General features: G+C 44.0%; 1 protein-coding gene across 1 annotated transcript; it reads right to left on the reverse strand.

Moving 5' to 3' along the window:
- Positions 1 to 1,388: 1,388 nt before the first annotated feature.
- Positions 1,389 to 18,477, reverse strand: dnajc3a (DnaJ (Hsp40) homolog, subfamily C, member 3a). Its single transcript, XM_029711263.1, has 12 exons — positions 18,277 to 18,477; positions 14,536 to 14,643; positions 14,247 to 14,371; positions 13,975 to 14,049; positions 11,845 to 11,997; positions 11,493 to 11,674; positions 11,247 to 11,366; positions 7,751 to 7,856; positions 7,496 to 7,619; positions 2,718 to 2,850; positions 2,455 to 2,603; positions 1,389 to 1,911 (listed from the first exon to the last, which is right to left on the reverse strand). The coding sequence occupies exons 1-12, from the start codon at positions 18,356 to 18,358 to the stop codon at positions 1,766 to 1,768; spliced, it is 1,503 nt and encodes a 500-aa protein (XP_029567123.1). The 5' UTR covers positions 18,359 to 18,477; the 3' UTR covers positions 1,389 to 1,765.
- Between the last annotated feature and the right edge of the window lie 630 nt (positions 18,478 to 19,107).

Below are 19,107 nucleotides of genomic sequence, written 5' to 3' on the forward strand. Positions count from 1 at the left end.
GACGCTGTTTGCTACTGCTCAGACAGCGACTCGTGTCTCGGCAGACTATTTTGCAACGTAACCTATTCATGACTCAGCTACAACCCTTGTAATTTATAACTGTTTTCGATACGTTCCCTGCCTTTGAGTCAGTATATTATATACCACCATCTTTGGTTTCACCCTTCTCACTTGTCCTCCAGTGGGTGGCCTAGGCGCGTCCAGGATACCAGCGTATCCATTTTTGCCGCAGCGTGGGAGAATTCAGGAAGTGCACACTTCGGGAGAAAGGAGAGATTTAAAAGCCCGTTGTACACTTTACAGTCAGCACTTGTATATTGAGCAGTTCATTTACAGTGCCTTTGGAAAGTATTCAGACCTCTTAAATTTTTCCAAATGTTTTACATTAGCCTTATTCTAAAATGTATTACATTTAAAAACAAATCAATCTACACACAATACCCCATAATGACAAAGCGAAAACAGGTTTAGACATTTTTGCAAATATATATACGTACACACCATATTTACATAAGTATTCAGACCCTTTGCTATGAGCTCCGGTGCATCCCGTTTCCATTGATCATCCTTGAGATGTTTCTACAGCTTGAAGTCCACCTGTGGCAAATTCAATTGATTAGACATGATTTGGAAAGGCACACAAACCTGTCTATATAAAAGGTCCCACAGTTCACAGTGCATGTCAGAGCAAAAATCAAGCCATGAGGTCGTAGGGATTTTTTGCAGAGCTCTGAGACAGGATTCCGTCAAGGCACAGATGTGGGGAAGGGTACCAAAAATGTTCTGCAGCATTGAAGTTCCCCCAAGAACACAGTGGCCTCCATTCTTAAAAAGAATAAATTTGGGACAACCAAGACTTAGAGCTGGCCACCTGGCCAAACTGAGCACATCAGGGGAGAAGGGCCTTGGTCATTGAGGTGACCAAGCACCCAATGGTCAGTCTGACAGAGCTCTAGAGTTCCTATGTGGAGCTGGGAGAACCTTCCAGAAGGACAACCATCTCTGCAGCACTCCACCAATCAGGCCTTTATGGTAGAGTGGCCAGATGGAAGCCACTCCTCAGGAAAAGGAGAAACTCCCCAAATACAGGTGTGCCAAGCTTGTAGCATCATACGCAAAAAGACTTGAGGCTGTAATCGCTGCCAAAAGGTGCTGAATACTTACGTAAGTGTTATATTTTTAATAAATTAGCAAACATTTCTAAAATCCTGTTTTGCTTTGTCATTATTGGGTATTGTGTGTAGATTGAGGGAAAACATGTATTTAATCCCTTTTATAAAAGGCTGTAACGAAACAAAATGTGGAAATATCAAGGGGTCTGAATACTTTCTGAAGGCACCGTAAATGTATAAATGGGACATTACTGAATTCCACAAGGAATGCAATGATAATATAAGCATAAATAGATCTTTATTTACAATTCGCAATGACTCCATTCATATAAAAATAGTATCTATGTACACATTAGGAATGGATACCAATTTTCAGTGTACACCACAAATGTGTAGTCACTTTGGAATTAACCCAGAACTCAAATTGTGAGATCCCTGAAGATGGGAGTTGCTGCAAAGATTAAAAAATGATTCATAGAGTTGATTCAGAGAATGTAGCTCCAAAAACATTTCATTCAACAGCAAAGACATCTTTAATCTGGTCAAGTTGTCTCAGACACGTCATCATGAAGGTAATTGTGCTCTCCCTGAACGAGAGAGAGGTTAAGCTTCAACCATACTGGATGACTACTCAGAAGCTCCTCTCTTAAGGCTCACTGGTAGTTGAATTTGAAGTTGAACTGTCCGGAGCTGAAGGGGTTAAAGCCCTGGAAACCGCTGTGAAAGTTCTGATGGTGTCCACCCTGCTGGCTCTCTGGGTCCATGGGGTCCTCGCCATTGTCAAACTTCTGCCTCATCTCTGTACAGGCACACAGACAGACACAGCATGTTAACAGAGCAACAATAGGCTGAGTGGAGGCATTCAGCGTTTTGAAACTGAAAGACCAATTTGAAACAACAAGATTGAGAGCAGTTGAGAACCCAATGCATATTTGACAGGTGGCTGGTTTTTCATCCATATGACAGGAGACACCATTTGATATTAATTGAACAGGTAGGTAGACAGCACTGAGTCCTCCCAACCAGTGTACTGCTAAATCAATACAACTAAAGCACAAATTGAAGGTTTGACCATCTACCACAAAGAGGGTGACACATACAGTATGCAAAAATAATTCCTAGAAGTATACTAAGTGACATTTTATATAGAATGTCATGAAAGTATTGACTGGTAGATGAAGGATAAACATTTCTGCTGCGTTGAAAATGCACTAGAGAACTTGGATGGTGAATGAACTCTGGGTTATCTGACCCTATACATCTGTCTGCTTCAGCCTTCATTGACATCTGGTTAGTGAACAGCTGCTGAGGGGGGAGTAAGCTCTGCCCATAGGACATTTACCTGGATCAGTGAGCACTTCCTTGGCCTGAGCAATGTCAATGAACTTCTTCTCTGCCTTCTTCTTCTCTACAGGATCCTGGAAGTTGTCTGGGTGCCACTGCTGCGCCTGTTTCCTGTAGGCCTTTACGATCTCCTTCTTCTGGGCAGTCCTGCGACAGGGTCAAACAGAGGTAATACAATTGTGTTCTACTATACAGTGTTCTACATGAGCTATGACTAGCAGAGCACCCCAGTCCCGACCAGCATAGCGGTTTGTAATGCACCTCTTAACTCCCAGGATCTTGTAGTAGTCTCTCTTCTGGGACTGTTTGAGGAGGCGCTGTGCTTTTTCAAGCCCTTCCTTGATCTGCCGGTCATTCTCACTGTGCTCACGGGCAGTCTCATAGTCCTTGATAGCTGCAGAGAGAGAGTAAACCCCCATAAATAACCTGTAATACGCGTGTATTAAATGGGGGGGGGGGGGGGTGGTCTGTACAATACCCCCATTATTTTTGCAGTACCGAAGTCTAGTTCTGGTGATTAACCAGGTCTACATAATACGCTGTCTAGCCATGGAGTAAACCCAATCATCTTAAGTTCAGTGTTCTGTGCATCGATTCTAGCAGCCTGTGTGGACTAGAAGGTGGCGTGTGGTGGTTGAAGGCAGCCGTACTCTGTGAGGCGGACGGGCGGGCGGCTGGGTGAGAGGGAGGATTTAAGAGATGCTGCGGTTTACTGCGCCCTGTGGAGCCTGACAGTTTAAAAGCCCACATGACTGAGTCTGTGATGCTACCACCCACCCGCCGCTCTCAGAGTTCACGCCTAAGCAGATAAAGTGCCTTAATGACAATTTACGCCTCCTCTGCTGCCCAGTCAACATCCCCTGCGGTTGCTAGGCTGGTGTTTAGGAGATGGAGCCCTGGTGCGGGTAGAGCGCGCAGTTCTGACTGCCCAGATCGCCTGTGGCTACATGGAAGCTGCCTGAGCCACATCGCAGGCAGCCACACATCCATGCTATTTATACACCGCAAAGACTCACCACAAAAACATGCCTCCTCCGAGGCTAAGAGGGAGCTTTCTAAATCACCTGATTGGCATTGTTCCAAAACATTCACACTTTCCTCCTTTTAAAAATGTTAGCACCCTTGTATAAATGTACTATTTCAAGTCTACATCCATGACTAGCCTTTCAACGATTTGTAGTGAGAATTGTTGGTAGTTAGAATTGTTGGTCTAACGTAGTAGTAGGATTTGGAAGTACACACCTACACTGTAGCAACACTACTCCAGAGCCAGAGACCACAGGTAAGACTTGGCAAAGTGTTAAGGTCCCTTCCATTTGGACCGGTACAGATGGCACCACTGAGCCTGTGATTGTGAGTGTGTTGGCTCTGCCACCACTGAATTGCTAGTGGCTTGATTAACGAGTGGCTGTGCAGCCTGGGAGGCAGCAGAGCTGTATATCACTCCAGGTTTTGCTTACTGCTTACTAGGGTCCAGATCAGAGGGGAAATTGCTCCCTCTGCATTTATAATAATATTGCATCACTTTGAGCTGACTAAATCACTGTTCAACAGAAAACTTAAAGTTATGTACTATCTTTTCCTCCCATCCTTTTTTTAATTGTAGTAGCAATGTGTCTAACAAATAATTGTTTTTCATAGACTACAGATGAATGTTACTCCGATAGTAAAACAGTGCCCTCTACTTTCATCCTTCAGAATAAATCAGTCTACAAGCCTCAACACCACTCCAAAAAAATAACTGCCAAGACAATGTTGAACAGCAAACCTGACAAGATTCCACTGATCGGCATGTCGTATGGATAGAGACTCATCCACGTCAGGAAAAGGTCAGATGCAATTAGAGGTGAGTTCCTCCCATAATATGTAAAAGTGCTTTAAGCACTTGAAAAAGCACTATATACACACTGTGCATTCGGAAAGTATTCAGACCCCTTCCCCTTTTCCACATTGTTAAGTTACAGCCTTACTCTAAAATGTATATATTTTTTAAAATCCTTATCGACACACAATACCCAATAATGAAGCGAAAACAGGTTAGGAATGTTGGCAAATGTATTAAAAATAAAAAACAGATACCTTACAAGTATTCAGACCCTTTGCTATGAGACTGGAAATTGAGCTCAGGTGCATTCGGTTTCAATTGATCATCTATGAGATGTTTCTACAACTTGGAGTCCACCTGTGGTATATTCAAAAGATTGGACATTATTTGGAAAGGCACACACACGTCTATATAAGGTCCCATAATTGACAGTGCATGTCAGAGCAAAAACCAAGCCATGAGGTCGAAGGAATTGTTCGTAGAGCTCACAAGACAGGATTGTGTCAAGGCACAGATCTGGGGAAGGGTACCAACAACAATTATGCAGCATAGTGGCATCTATCATTCTTAAGTGGAAGAATTTTGGAACCACCAACAACCTTAGAGCTGGCCGCCCAGCAAAACTGAGCAATAGGGGGAAAAGGGCCTTGGTCAGGGAGGTGACCAAGAACCTGATGGTCACTGACAGAGCTCCTGAGTTCCTCTGTGAAGATGGGACAACCATCTCTGCAGCACTCCACCAATCAGGCCTTGATGGTAGAGTGGCCAGACGTAAACCACTCCTCAGTAAAAGGGCACATGACAGCCTGCTTGGAGTTCGCCAAAAGGCACCTAAAGACTCTGAACATGGAACAAGATTCTCTGGTCTGATGAAACCAAGATTCAACTATTTGACCTGAACGCCAAGCGTCACATCTGGAGGAAACCTGGCACCATCCCTACGGCGAAGTATCGGTGGCAGCATCATGCTGTGGGGATGTTTTCAGCGGCAGGGACTGGGAGACTAGTCAGGATCGAGGGAAAGATTAACAGAGCAAAGTACAGAGAGATCCTTAATTAAAAAAAACAAAAAATGCTCCCAAGCGCTCAGGCTGTGGCGAAGGTTCACCTTCCGACAGGACAATGACCCTAAGCACACAGTAAAGATAACGCAGGAGTGGCTTCGGGACAAGTTTCTGGATGTCCTTGAGTGGCCAAGCCAGAGCCCAGACATAAACCCTATCTAACATCTTTGAAGAGACTGAAAATAGCTGTGCAGCGACGCTCCCCATCCAACCTGACAGAGCTTGAGAGGATCTTCATTGAAGAATGGGAGTAACTCCCCAAATACAGGTGTGCCAAGCTTGTAGCGCCATACCCAAGAAGACTCTAGGCTGTAATCGCTGCCAAAGGTTCTTCAACTAAGTACTGAGTAAAAGGTCTGAATACGTAAAGGTCAGGTTGAAGTCAGAAGTTTACATAAACTGAGTTTAAATGTATTTGGCTAAGGTGTTTCACAATTCCTGACATTTAATCCTAGTCAAAATTTGGTCTTAGGTCAGTTAGGATCACCACTTAATTTTAAGAATGTGAAATGTCAGAATAATAGTAGAAAGAATGATTTATTTCAGCTTTTCTTTCATCACATTCCCAGTTGGTCAGAAGTTTGCATACACTCAATTAGTATTTGGTAGCATTGCCTTTAAATTGTTTAACTTTTGTCAAACGTTTCACGTAGCCTTCCACAAGCTTCCCACAATAAGTTGGGTGAATTTTGGCCCATTCCTCCTGACAGAGCTGGTGTAACAGAGTCAGGTTTGTAGGCCTCCTTGCTCGCACACGCTTTTTCAGTTCTGCCCACACATTTTCTATGGGATTGAGGTCAGGGCTTTGTGATGGCCACTCCAATACCTTGACGTTGTCCTTAAGCCATTTTGCCACAACTTTGGAAGTATGCTTGGGGTCATTGTCCATTTGGAAGACCCATTTGCGACCAAGCTTTAACTTCCCGACTGATGTCTTGAGACATCAGCTTCAATATATCCACAATTTTCCTGCCTCATAATGCTATCTATTTTGTGAAGTGCACCAGTCCCTTCTGCAGCAAAGCAACGCCGCAATATAATACTGCCACCCCCGTGCTTCACGTTTGGGATGGTGTTCGTCGGCTTGCAAGCCTCCCCCTTTTCCTCCAAACATAACGATGGTCATTATGACCAAACAGTTCTATTTTTGTTGTTTCATCAGACCAGAGGACATTTCTCCATAAAGTACAATCTTTGTCCCCATACGCAGTTGCAAACCGTAGTCTGGCTTTTTTCTGGCAGTTTTGGAGCAGTAGCTTCTTCCTTGCTGAGATGCCTTTCAGGTTATGTCAATATAGGACTCGTTTTACTGTGGATATAGATACTTTTGTACCTTTCCTCCAGCATCTTCACAAGGTCCTTTGCTGTTGTTCTGGGATTGATTTGCACTTTTCGCACCAAAGTACGTTCATCTCTAGGAGACAGAACGCGTCTCCTTCCTGAGCAGTATGACAGCTGCGTGGTCCCATGGTGTTTAGACTATTGTTTGTACAGATGAACATGGTACCTTCAGGTGTTTGGAAATTGCTCCAAAGGATGAACCAGACTTGCGGAGGTCTACAATTTTATTTCCCCTGAGGTCTTGGCTGATTTCTTTTGATTTTCCCATGATGTCAAGCAAAGAGGCACTGAGTTTGAAGGTAGGCCTGGAAATACATCCACAGGTACACCTCCAATTGACTCAAATTACGTCAATTAGCCTATCAGAAGCTTCTAAAGCCATGACATAATTTTCAGGAATTTTCCAAGCTGTTTAAAGGCACAGTCAACTTAGTGCATGTAAACTTCTGACCCACTGGAACTGTGATACAGTGAAATAATCTGTCTGCAAACGATTGTTGGAAAAATTACTTGTCATTCAAAGTAGATGTTCTAACCGACTTGCCAAAACTATAGTTTAAGAAATTTGTGAAGCGGTTGAAAAACAAGTTAAATGACTCCAACCTAAGGGTATGTAAACTCCAACTGCATGTATACACACATTTCTAAAAAACTGTTTTTGCTTTGTCATTATGGGTATTGTATGTAGATTGAGGGAAGAAAAAACAAATTCATCCATTTTAGAATAAGGCTGTAACGCAACAAAATGTGGAAAAAGTCAAGGGGTTTCAATACTTTCCGAATACACTGTAAAGCCATTCAATTATTACCTTCCTCGTACTGTTCATCCAGTAGGTAGGCCTCTGCTCTGTCTTTCAACACATTCACATTCTGAGGGTCAGACTGAAGGACCTCACTGCACACTGTGATGGCTCTGCTTACATCCTGCTGCTCCTGAACAAGGACACAAAGGGACATGCTCAAACTACAAAACCAAACCCAGTCAAAATACACATCTACATTTCATTTGTAATTCAAAAAAGGTTTATTGTCCCGTCAAATCTACATTAGACAGATAGTCATACCTGTGCCAGACAGTGGCAGATGCGCTCCTTTGCGTGGTGCGAGTACTGGGGAACATTTGGCTCAGTCTTAATCACGGACTCGTATTTACTCACTGCATCTCCATACCTACACGTGGGTTTGGGGTAAAATAGGAGTCTTAGTGACGTCTTGCCACTAGAATTGTACTTTTATACAACCTACTCCGAGAATATCACCACACCCCCAGACATACAGTCCCAGTCAAAAGTCTGGACACACCTACTCATTCAAGGGTTTTATCTTCATTTTTACTATTTTCTACATTGTAGAATAATAGTGAAGACATCAATACTATGAAATAACACATATGGAATCATGTAGTAACCAACAAAAAGTGTTAAACAAAACATTTTATATAGACACCCTTTGCCTTCATGACAGCTTTGCACACTTGGCATTCTCTCAACTGGCTTCATGAGGTAGTCACCTGGAATGCATTTCAATTAACAGGTGTGCCTTGTTATGTTCATTTGTGGAATTTATTTCCTTCTTAATGGGTTTGAGCCAATCAGTTGTGTTGTGACAAGGTAGGCGTGGTATATAGAAGATAGCCCCGTTTGGTAAAAGACCAAGTCCATATTATGGCAAGAACAGCTCAAATAAGCAAAGAGAAACTACAGTCCATCATTACTTATAAAACATGAAGGTCAGTCAATCTAGAACATTTCAAGAACTTTGAAAGTTTCTTCAAGTGCAGTCGCAAAAACCATCAAGTGCTATGATGAAACTGGCTCTCAACTAGCCACAGGAAAGGAAGACCCAGAGTTACCTCTGCTGCAGAGGATAAGTTAATTAGAATTAACAGCATATCAGATTGCAGCTAAAATAAATGCTTCAGAGTTCAAGTAACAGACACATCTCAACTGTTCAAAGGAGACTGTAAATCAGGCCTTCATGGTCAAATTGCTGCAAAGAAACCAATAAGAACAAGAGACTTGTTTTGGCCAAGAAACACGAGCAATGGACATTAGACCAGTGGAAATCTGTCCTTTGGTCTGGAGTCCAAATTTGAGATTTTTGGTTCCAACCGCCATGTCTTTGTGAAACACATCATCTCTGCATGCGTGGTTCCCACCGTGAAGCATGGACGTGGTGTGATGTTGCTTTGCTGGTGACTGTCAGTGATTCATTTAGAACTCACGGCACACTTAACCAGCATGGCTACCACAGTATTCTGCAGTGATACACCATCCCATCTGGTTTGCGCTTAGCGGGACAATCATTTGTTTTTCAACAGGACAATGAACAAAAACACACCGCCAGACTGTGTAAGGGCTATTTGACCAAGGAGTGCTGCATCAGATGATCTGGCCTCAACAATAACCCAATTGAGATGGTTTGGGATGAGTTGGACTGCAGAGTGAAGGAAAAGCAGCCAACAAGTGCTCAGCATATTTGGGAACTCCTTCAAGACTGTTGGAAAAGCATTTCTCATAAAGCTGGTTGAGAGAATGCCAAGAGTGTGGAAAACTGTCATCAAGGCAAAGGGTGGCTACTTAGAAGAATAGAAAATATAAAACATTTTGATTTGCTTAACACTTTTTTGGTTACTACATGATTCCATGTGTTATTTCATAGTTTTGATATCTACAATGTAGAAAATAGTAAACATCTATAAAAACCCTTGAATGAATGTGTTCAAATTTTTGACTGGTACTATATGACTCCATCTGCATTTCTAGTAGCTGATGATGCTAAATGTGATGTCAGATCCATTTAGAGAGACAGTCTGCTTTTAATAGCTTATTGGGGGAGAGGATATGTATGAGGAGAAATAAATAATTTATAGGATACACACAGTATATACAATGGATGTGTTCTCTGCTGATCCAAGGGTATATTATAAATACACACACACACACACACACACACAGGGACAGACAGACCCCCACACACACAGACAGGGAAAGACCCACCCCCACACACAGGGACAGACAAAACACAGGGAAAGACACACAGACACGCATGCACGCACAGGGACAGAGACAAGGACAGACACACAGACGCACACACAGAGGGACACAGGGACAGACGCACACACAGGCGCGCGCGCACAGGGACAGGCGAGCGCGCACAGGGACAGGCGCGCGCGAGTGCGCACGGGGACAGGTGAGCGCGCACGGGGACAGGCGCGCACACAGGGACAGACGCGCACACGGGGACAGACGCGCACAGACACACAGGGAAACGCGCACAGACACACACAAAGGGACAGGCGCACAGACACACACAAAGGGACAGGCGCACAGACACACAAAGGGACAGGCGCACAGACACACAAAGGGACAGGCGCACAGACACACACAAAGGGACAGGCGCACAGACACACACAAAGGGACAGGCGCACACAAAGGGACAGGCACACACAAAGGGACAGAGGGACAGGCACACACAAAGGGACAGGCACACAGGCGCGCGCGCACACAGGGACAGACGCGCACACAGGGACAGACGCGCAGACACACAGGGACAGACGCGCAGACACACAGGGACAGACGCGCAGACACAGGGACAGACGCGCAGACACACAGGGACAGACGCGCACAGACACACAGGGACAGACGCGCACAGACACACAGGGACAGACGCGCAGACACACAGGGACAGACGCGCAGACACAGACGCGCAGACACGCAGACACAGACGCGCAGACACGCAGACGCGCAGACAGACGCGGACGCGCAGACAGACACACAGACGCAGACGCGCAGACAGACACACAGACGCAGACGCGCAGACAGACACACAGACACAGACGCGCAGACACACAGACACAGACGCGCAGACGCGCAGACACAGACGCGCAGACGCGCAGACACACAGACGCGCAGACACACAGACACAGACGCGCGCAGACACACAGACACAGACGCGCGCAGACACACAGACACAGACGCGCGCAGACACACAGACACAGACGCGCGCAGACACACAGACACAGACGCGCGCAGACACACAGACACAGACGCGCGCAGACACACAGACACAGACGCGCGCAGACACACAGACACAGACGCGCGCAGACACACAGGGACAGACGCGCGCAGACACACAGGGACAGACGCGCGCAGACACACAGGGACAGACGCGCGCAGACACACAGGGACAGACGCGCAGACACACAGGGACAGACGCGCAGACACACAGGGACAGACGCGCAGACACACAGGGACAGACGCGCAGACAGACAGCGACGCGCAGACAGACAGCGACGCGCAGACAGACAGCGACGCGCAGACAGACAGCGACGCGCAGACAGACAGCGACGCGCAGACAGCGAGCGACGCACAGACAGCGAGCGACGCACAGACAGCGAGCGACGCACAGACAGCGAGCGACGCACAGACAGCGAGCGACGCACAGACAGCGAGCGACGCACAGACAGCGACGCACAGACAGCGACGCACAGACAGCGACGCACAGACAGCGACGCACAGACAGCGACGCACAGACAGCGACGCACAGACAGCGACGCACCTCTGCTGCTGGATCAACTCCTCTGCAGACTGGATCTGTTTGTTGAGCTTCTTCACTTGTTTGTAGTGGCTGTAACACTGTTCATGGTCTGGGTCCAGCTTGAGACATTCTCGAACCTCACTGGAGACAGAGAGGAAACAGAACCAGAAGAACCAGTCAGGTATCCTCTCAATGAATTACATCTAGGGATGCAGCTTTGTCCAAAAGTACCGTGTGTGTCAATCTCACATTCACGGACAGTCTTACTTGAGGGACATTTCGTGGTCTCCCAGGTGGTAGTAAATGGTGCTGAGTTTGTAGAAGGCCTGGGTGTTGTCACTCTTCAGTTTGGAGGCAGCCGTCAGGTCACTGATGGCCTTGCCCATCTCTCCCATCTGGATGAAGCACTCTGCCCGCAGCTCTCTGGAGCTGACGTCCCACACACACGTCTGGCAGGGAAACAGGACAGCTCAATACGTGTCAACACATTTGGTATAATGTTCTGTTAGTGATGACAGTGACAACATCTAGTCTCAGGAAGAACAGCCACAGATCATAGTGTATTAGCAAGACGTGCTTTATCTCTGACATTAGGAGTTGAGTCAGGTGTGCCACTCACTTCAATAATTAGGTCCAGGTGGGCCACAGCGGTGATGTAATCCTTGCGGTCAAAGTTAGCCCGTGACTGAGTCACCCACCTCTGGATTTCATCGGATTTCATGAGCCGACTTTGGGCCTCGTTCTCATCTTTGTCACTAGGGTTCGAATTGAGCTGGAAGATAGAGCAATTCCTTTTAACCAATAGAAAAGGGAAGCACACCAGATACTACAGCCTATTTACTTGAAAAAAGTAACATTCCTTGAAAAGAATGAACCCTCTATTGAAAATACACTTCAAATAACGTTCATTCTTAAAAGCTTTACCCATCACTCCTCCCTGTACTTACAGTCCTGATCCCTGAACCCATTATTCACCAGCATAGTGGTCATCATCGCCATGATAGCAATCTTAGTTAATGGGAAACACTTTACAAATAGACTTGGCTATCCTATTAGGATTTCCTGCTAGCTCAGCTCTAGCAGGGGAGTGATGAATAAATGTGATGCGTTACACCATGCCTGTGTAATAAACTGCTGAAGCAGCAGGAGCGCGTGCACCTCTAGCCCGACTTGTCGACAACACACTGGCAAAAATATGGCACACATAAAACTGTACAGGTCAAAATGCATATTGCCCTCCAACTATGACTCAGTGCCACGCAACACCAGGAGCATGAAAGTTGACTTCAATTATGGAACTTTCCACACCTTGAGCGGTCTCTTAAAATCTACTAGCGTTTTAAAAAGCAGCATTACATTTTGTCCGGGAAGCCACCTGGGAAGTGTCCTTGAATACTTCATTTTAAGCCAACCAAAAACACCGACTCTCTCAATCCTGCTATTCTACATTGTAATAAAGCACATTATTTTGCATAGTGTTCCTTATTGCTTCCCCTCCCTGTATCTGAAGAAGGCTGTGTAAATGACAAGGGCCCAAGGGGCTGCAGACCCAGGACAATACCTAAGGTGACAAGTGACTGACATTCAAACTCTACTGCTAGAGGAATTAGACTACTTCAAGATGTCCACTGCGTATACCTACCCTAGAATACCTAACCACTTAATGGAGTCAAATCATTAAAAACATACAACTGCAAGGGCATTTATGTCTTCTGGCAATGTTATGAGGCTCCGGGCATAAATGGTAATACTAATGGAAAATCTATCAGTGATTTTCACTCTTCATCCTTAAAAATGGGCACCTGAAAACTATCCCCAATGGGCAAGAGGAGAGATGACTAGACATCCAATTAAGCTTGGTTTGTACATTGTCTGTCCTACTAAACACAATTTCAAATTTCCAATGTTAATTTGGCTTATTGAATATGTCTAATATAAATTATAAAAATACCAGGCCATCTAATTTCATAACTGCATTTCATTATCCTTATTTCTGTTCAGGTAGGCATTGTTAAATCTTAGCCTTAGGCTATTTGCCAATGAATATGGCAAACAACAACACCAGTATCTACATTAGTGCAAGTGCATTAGGTTGATCTGAAGAAGAGAAAGAATTCCCATGGAATGTTCTGTAGATGGAGCTGTTTCCACTGGTCAATACTGACATCTCCTGGCTGCTACTCCTTAAATTCTGCCATTGAACAAGTCACCAGTGGTGTAAAGTACTTAAGTAAAAATACCTTAAAGTACTACTTAAGTAGTTTGGGGGTATCTGTACTTTACTGTTTATATTTGACTACTTTTACTTCACCACATTCCTAAAGAAAATAATGCACTTTTTACACCATACATTTTCCCCTGACACCCAAAAGTTCATTACATTTTGACAGGAAACTGGTCCAATTCACACACTTATCAAGGGAACATCCCTGGTCATCCCTACTGCCTCTGATCTGGAGGACTCACTATACACAAATGCTTCATTTGGAAATGAACGTTGGAGTGTTGGAGTGTGCCCCTGGTTATCCACCAATAAATAACAAAAATAATATTATGCCGTCTGGTTTGCTTAATATAAGGAATTTGAAATGGTTTATACTTAAGTACATTTTAGAAATGCCATTTATTTTTAATACTTAAGTATATTTAAAACCAAATACTTTTTTACTCAAGTATGACAATTGGGTACTTTTTCCACCACTGCAAGTCACTTCCAGTGAGATTGTTACTGTATGTTGGCATTACTTACAACTTTCTTAAAGTCGCTCTCTGCTTCATCTAGTCTCCCCTGCTTCAGGAGTAGATTGCCTCTCTGAAGTCTTGCCTGTTGGAAGAGTGAGAGGCGATAAGAGCGTGTTTGCAGTGGTTCTTAATGAAATTAACTTTAGTTAGTCTTCCTCTAGTCTAAAAAGACGTTAAACTACTGTTAATCAACATTTCAAGCATACACTGACCTTGAAACCGTAAAAAAAAAACTCATCCTCTTATGTTTCTGCTACTTAAAGTAGACAGTGGACTCACCGATGTGAAGTCTGGTTTGAGTTCAATGACTTTGCTCAGATCCGGCAGAGCAGATTTAGATTTGCCCATGGCCAGGTAGACTGTAGCTCTCCTGTAGTAGGCCATGTAGTTCTCTGGATCCCCATCTGAGCATGATCAAACACAGGCAATGGCAAAACAAGAAATATATTATTTATACTATATATTAAACAAAATGATGAATCATAAAACCCTTTTTACTTTACTAAAAAGTACACATGAAAATTCCATTTGATTTTACTGTCAGCAATGTAAACCCTTCAGTACTGACCAATTGCAGCATGGAAGTGAGAGAGTGCATCAGCCAGCTGTCCAGCAGCAAGGAGTTTCTTCCCCATCTCCAAATGGTTCCCCAAACTTTCATCCTTGCCACATACCCCTGAAACCAAGGAGAATGTCATCCAAAATGTAAGTAACCACAATTTGTGCATATTACAGTATTTCCACCTTGTAGCTAGTCTTCCATTGCCTTGTGATTTGAAACAAAGTAGCTAGCTAGCTACTCCACTAATGATTAAAGTATGTGCTTTTAGCAACTCGGGTGTATTTACATACACTAGTGTTGTTTTCAATTGTATTAGGTTGCACAAAAACAGTCCATTGGAAGCAAGATGTTTAATACAATGACTGCCATCAATCACGTGACACCATGCATTCCTATGTGAAGACTCAATAGCGCATTGAAGCTAAATGAAGTCGGTTAAGATGGCCAAAGGTGGTTTAGTTACAGTGAGGGAAAAAAGTATTTGATCCCCTGCTGATTTTGTACGTTTGCCCACTGACAAAGAAATGATCAGTCTATAATTTTAATGGTAGGTTTATTTGAACAGTGAGAGACAGAATAACAAAACTATCCAGAAAAACACGTAAAAAATGTTATAAATTGATTTGCATTTTAATGAGGGAAATAAGTATTTGACCCCGCTCTCAATCAGAAAGATTTCTTGCTCCCAGGTGTTTTTTATACAAGTAACGAGCTGAGATTAGGAGCACACTCTTAAAGGGAGTGCTCCTAATCTCAGTTTGTTACCTGTATAAAAGACACCTGTCCACAGAAGCAATCAGATTCCAAACTCTCCACCATGGCCAAGACCAAAGAGCTCTCCAAGGATGTCAGGGACAAGATTGTAGACCTACACAAGGCTGGAATGGGCTACAAGACCATCGCCAAGCAGCTTGGTGAGAAGGTGACAACATTTGGTGTGATTATTCGCAAATGGAAGAAACAAAAGAACTGTCAATTTCCCTTGGCCTGGGGCTCCATGCAAGATCTCACCTTGTGGAGTTGCAATGATCATGAGAACGGTGAGGAATCAGCCCAGAACTACACGGGAGGATCTTGTCAATGATCTCAAGGCAGCTGGGACCATAGTCACCAAGAAAACAATTGATAACACACTACGCCGTGAAGGACTGAAATCCTGCAGCACCTGCAAGGTCCCCCTGCTCAAGAAAGCACATATACATGCCCGTCTGAAGTTTGCCAATGAACATTGAATGATTCAGAGGACAACTGGGTGAAAGTGTTGTGGTCAGATGAGACCAAAATGGAGCTCTTTGGCATCAACTCAAGGAGGAGGAGGAATGCTGCCTATGACCCCAAGAACACCATCCCCACCGTCAATCATGGAGGTGGAAACATTATGCTTTGGGGGTGTTTTTCTGCTAAGGGGACAGGACAACTTCACCGCATCAAAGGGACGATGGATGGGGCCATGTACCGTCAAATCTTGGGTGAGAACCTCCTTCCCTCAGCCAGGGCATTGAAAATGGGTCGTGGATGGGTATTCCAGCATGACAATGACCCAAAACACACGGCCAAGGCAACATAGGAGTGGCTCAAGAAGAAGCACATTAAGGTCCTGGAGTGGCCTAGCCAGTCTCCAGACCTTAATCCCATAGAAAATCTGTGGAGGGAGCTGAAGGTTCGAGTTGCCAAACGTCAGCCTCGAAACCTTAATGACTTGGAGAAGATCTGCAAAGAGGAGTGGGACAAAATCCCTCCTGAGATGTGTGCAAACCTGGTGGCCAACTACAAGAAACGTCTGACCTCTGATTGCCAACAAGGGTTTTGCCACCAAGTACTAAGTCATGTTTTGCAGAGGGGTCAAATACTTATTTCCCTCATTAAAATGCAAAACAATTTATAACATTTTTTTGTTGTTATTCTGTCTCTCACTGTTCAAATAAACCTACCATAAAAATTATAGACTGATCATTTCTTTGTCAGTGGGAAAATGTACAAAATCAACAGGAGATCAAATACTTTTTTCTCCTCACTGTATAACAAAGAAACCACCGCGTGTCATTTCAATTGGAAACAAATGAGTCAGAGGGCAGAACAAGCAAGGAGGTGGGCAGAGCCAAGCATGAGCTAGCAAGATCCTATTGGTGCGTTCTAGCATGCATATGCATATTGCCATTAGGGAACACCCACCCTGCCAAGGTGTGCAATAAAGCAATTCACCTTTGCACTCCTAAACACCACCATTGTTTAAACTTTGGCAAATGGTAAAGTCTACAAAGCTTAGTTCACAACAGATTTTAGTTTTGAGAACAGAAAACTGTATTGAGATCAAATGTTTAAATGATGAGAAAATTAGCAGAATGGCAGACAAAATCCATCTCGTTCCATCTTCTCCCACTGCCGGCCACTGGGCTTCCTCTCACTACCATATGAGTGGAAACGGTAAGCGGATGCTTCACATTTATACAGCCGGTGAAATATCTGTCTCATCGTTTTATTTGTGAGAAGGCATCTCATGGAAGAATTTACATCCACACTTGAGCTACTCCAGGAAAGTGGTGTTGCAGGCTAGCTCAGTGCTGCCCCTCTCATTAAGTAACTCAAGTTGAAGGCCCACCGGGTACTGCAGGCTGCCATTAGCAACTAAATTATCCTTAACACTTCTGTATGCCATTTTCAAACAATCAGTTCAAGGACATACACCTTGTGTATTAGAAGCAATTATTGGTACCATGATTGTCTCCGAAACATTTTTGTTTTATTTACAGGAAGACTGACCACTAAGAATGCAATTTTCCTTTCACTATAATGGGAATCCTGTTTTCTGCTGACAATGCCTGCAGTACAGCAGTCGGCCTATAACTACCATGGCTTCAATGAGAGGGGGCAGTTATTCTCCCCTAGTTAAAAACAATCCCATCTCAATTCACTGGACCGGTGGACCACAAGTCAAGTATTTCTGTCCACATATGCGCATGTGCAGTACTTTGATTTTGGCATGAGGTAAGCAGAGAGGACATGGGTATACAACAGACCCACGTTTGGAAAGTATGTTTAATAATACGATCATTTGTATCAAATCCCCCCAGTCATAATGACCAACAGTCCTGCCCACCAGTACAGTAAGTTTAAATATAAGTGTATTTCAACTTCTGGCTTCCCACTGACTACACATCTCATATCTTTATACTGTACTCTATACCATCCGGCCATCATTCATATTTGTATGTACATATTCATTCCTTTACAGTTGTGTGTATAAGGTAGTTGTGAAATTGTTAGGTTAGATTACTTGTTAGACATTACTGCATGGTCGGAACTAGAAGCACAAGCATTTCGCTACACTCGCATTAACATTTGCTAACCATGTATGTGACATAACATTTGATTTGACTGTGTAAATACACCCAGGTTGCTAAAAGCACCTTAAGGCAGCTGTGAAAGTGGCAACATTGTTGCCATGTAAATATAACTCCGTGGTGTAACGTTAGCAAGCCAGGTACCTAGCTAGCAAACAAACGTACCGTATGTTCGCAAATGATGGAATGCATGAAGCACATGCAGTTGTTAGCTAACGTTAGCCTTACAAACTAGCTAACGGTTATCTCCCGTGAAACTCAATCCGGCAACCTAGCTAGTTATCTACTGTAACTAGCTACTAGCTAGTATACTTTTTGTAGCTACTGTCTGTAGGGCAGGTTACTGGACCTGGTAGCATAACTGTAATAAAACAGAGGTTGAAATCCATTGTCTGAGAAGGCTTACCTTCGTATCGCAGGTCAATCAAAACAAGAAGAAAAGGAACATAACTTAAAATTTTGTGCACAGCTGGGTTTACTGCAACCATACTGTAAACGGTCTATAGTTCTTAGAAATAAAGGAAAATACTACCTACGACAATTCAAACTCTCACGAAACACTTGACAGTCCCATATTAGCTAGATGACAGCTAACGTTACTCAGTTAACCAACCAGACATACAGCGGGTCCAACCGGTCGTGGGTTGCTCTGATTGGGCCATTTGTTGGAAAACTCCGCCCCCCACTGTTCGTTCAACAGAGTCGAGCCACGGCAGCACAAAAGTCAGCAGTAGGTGCGTGTCATTCAGTGAAGGGCCAGAGGCTGGTATGAAAATGCAGTTATCTAGCTGTAGGCAAGTTCAGTCACGGTTTTGAATAGAAGGCTCAGCCAACAATTAAATATTTGTCTCTGCTGTAGCCTAAACTGATGATGATGCTTATTGATATGGGGGTGCAATGGACATCAAGTACAATTTAGGTTAGGTAGGGTTATGAATGATTGGAACATATGATCATCAATGTTTGTGATCTTTTATTCACGAATAAAATACATTTCAGGACATGGGATGCAATACAAAGCGTACAATGGAAAAACAGTTGACCATTGATTAATACCTTCACGGTGTATTTTAGAGTTTAAGGCTTCACAGCAATACAAATATCTTATGAGTCTACAAAACATTAGGAACACCTTAATAATGAGTTGCACTCCCTTCTTCCCACAGAACAGTCTGAATTAGTCGGGGCATGGACTCTACAAGCTGTCAAAAGCGTTCCACAGGGATGCTGGCCCATG

The sequence above is a fragment of the Salmo trutta genome, chromosome 24 (assembly GCF_901001165.1).
Source record: "Salmo trutta chromosome 24, fSalTru1.1, whole genome shotgun sequence".
Classification (NCBI taxonomy): domain Eukaryota; kingdom Metazoa; phylum Chordata; class Actinopteri; order Salmoniformes; family Salmonidae; genus Salmo; species Salmo trutta.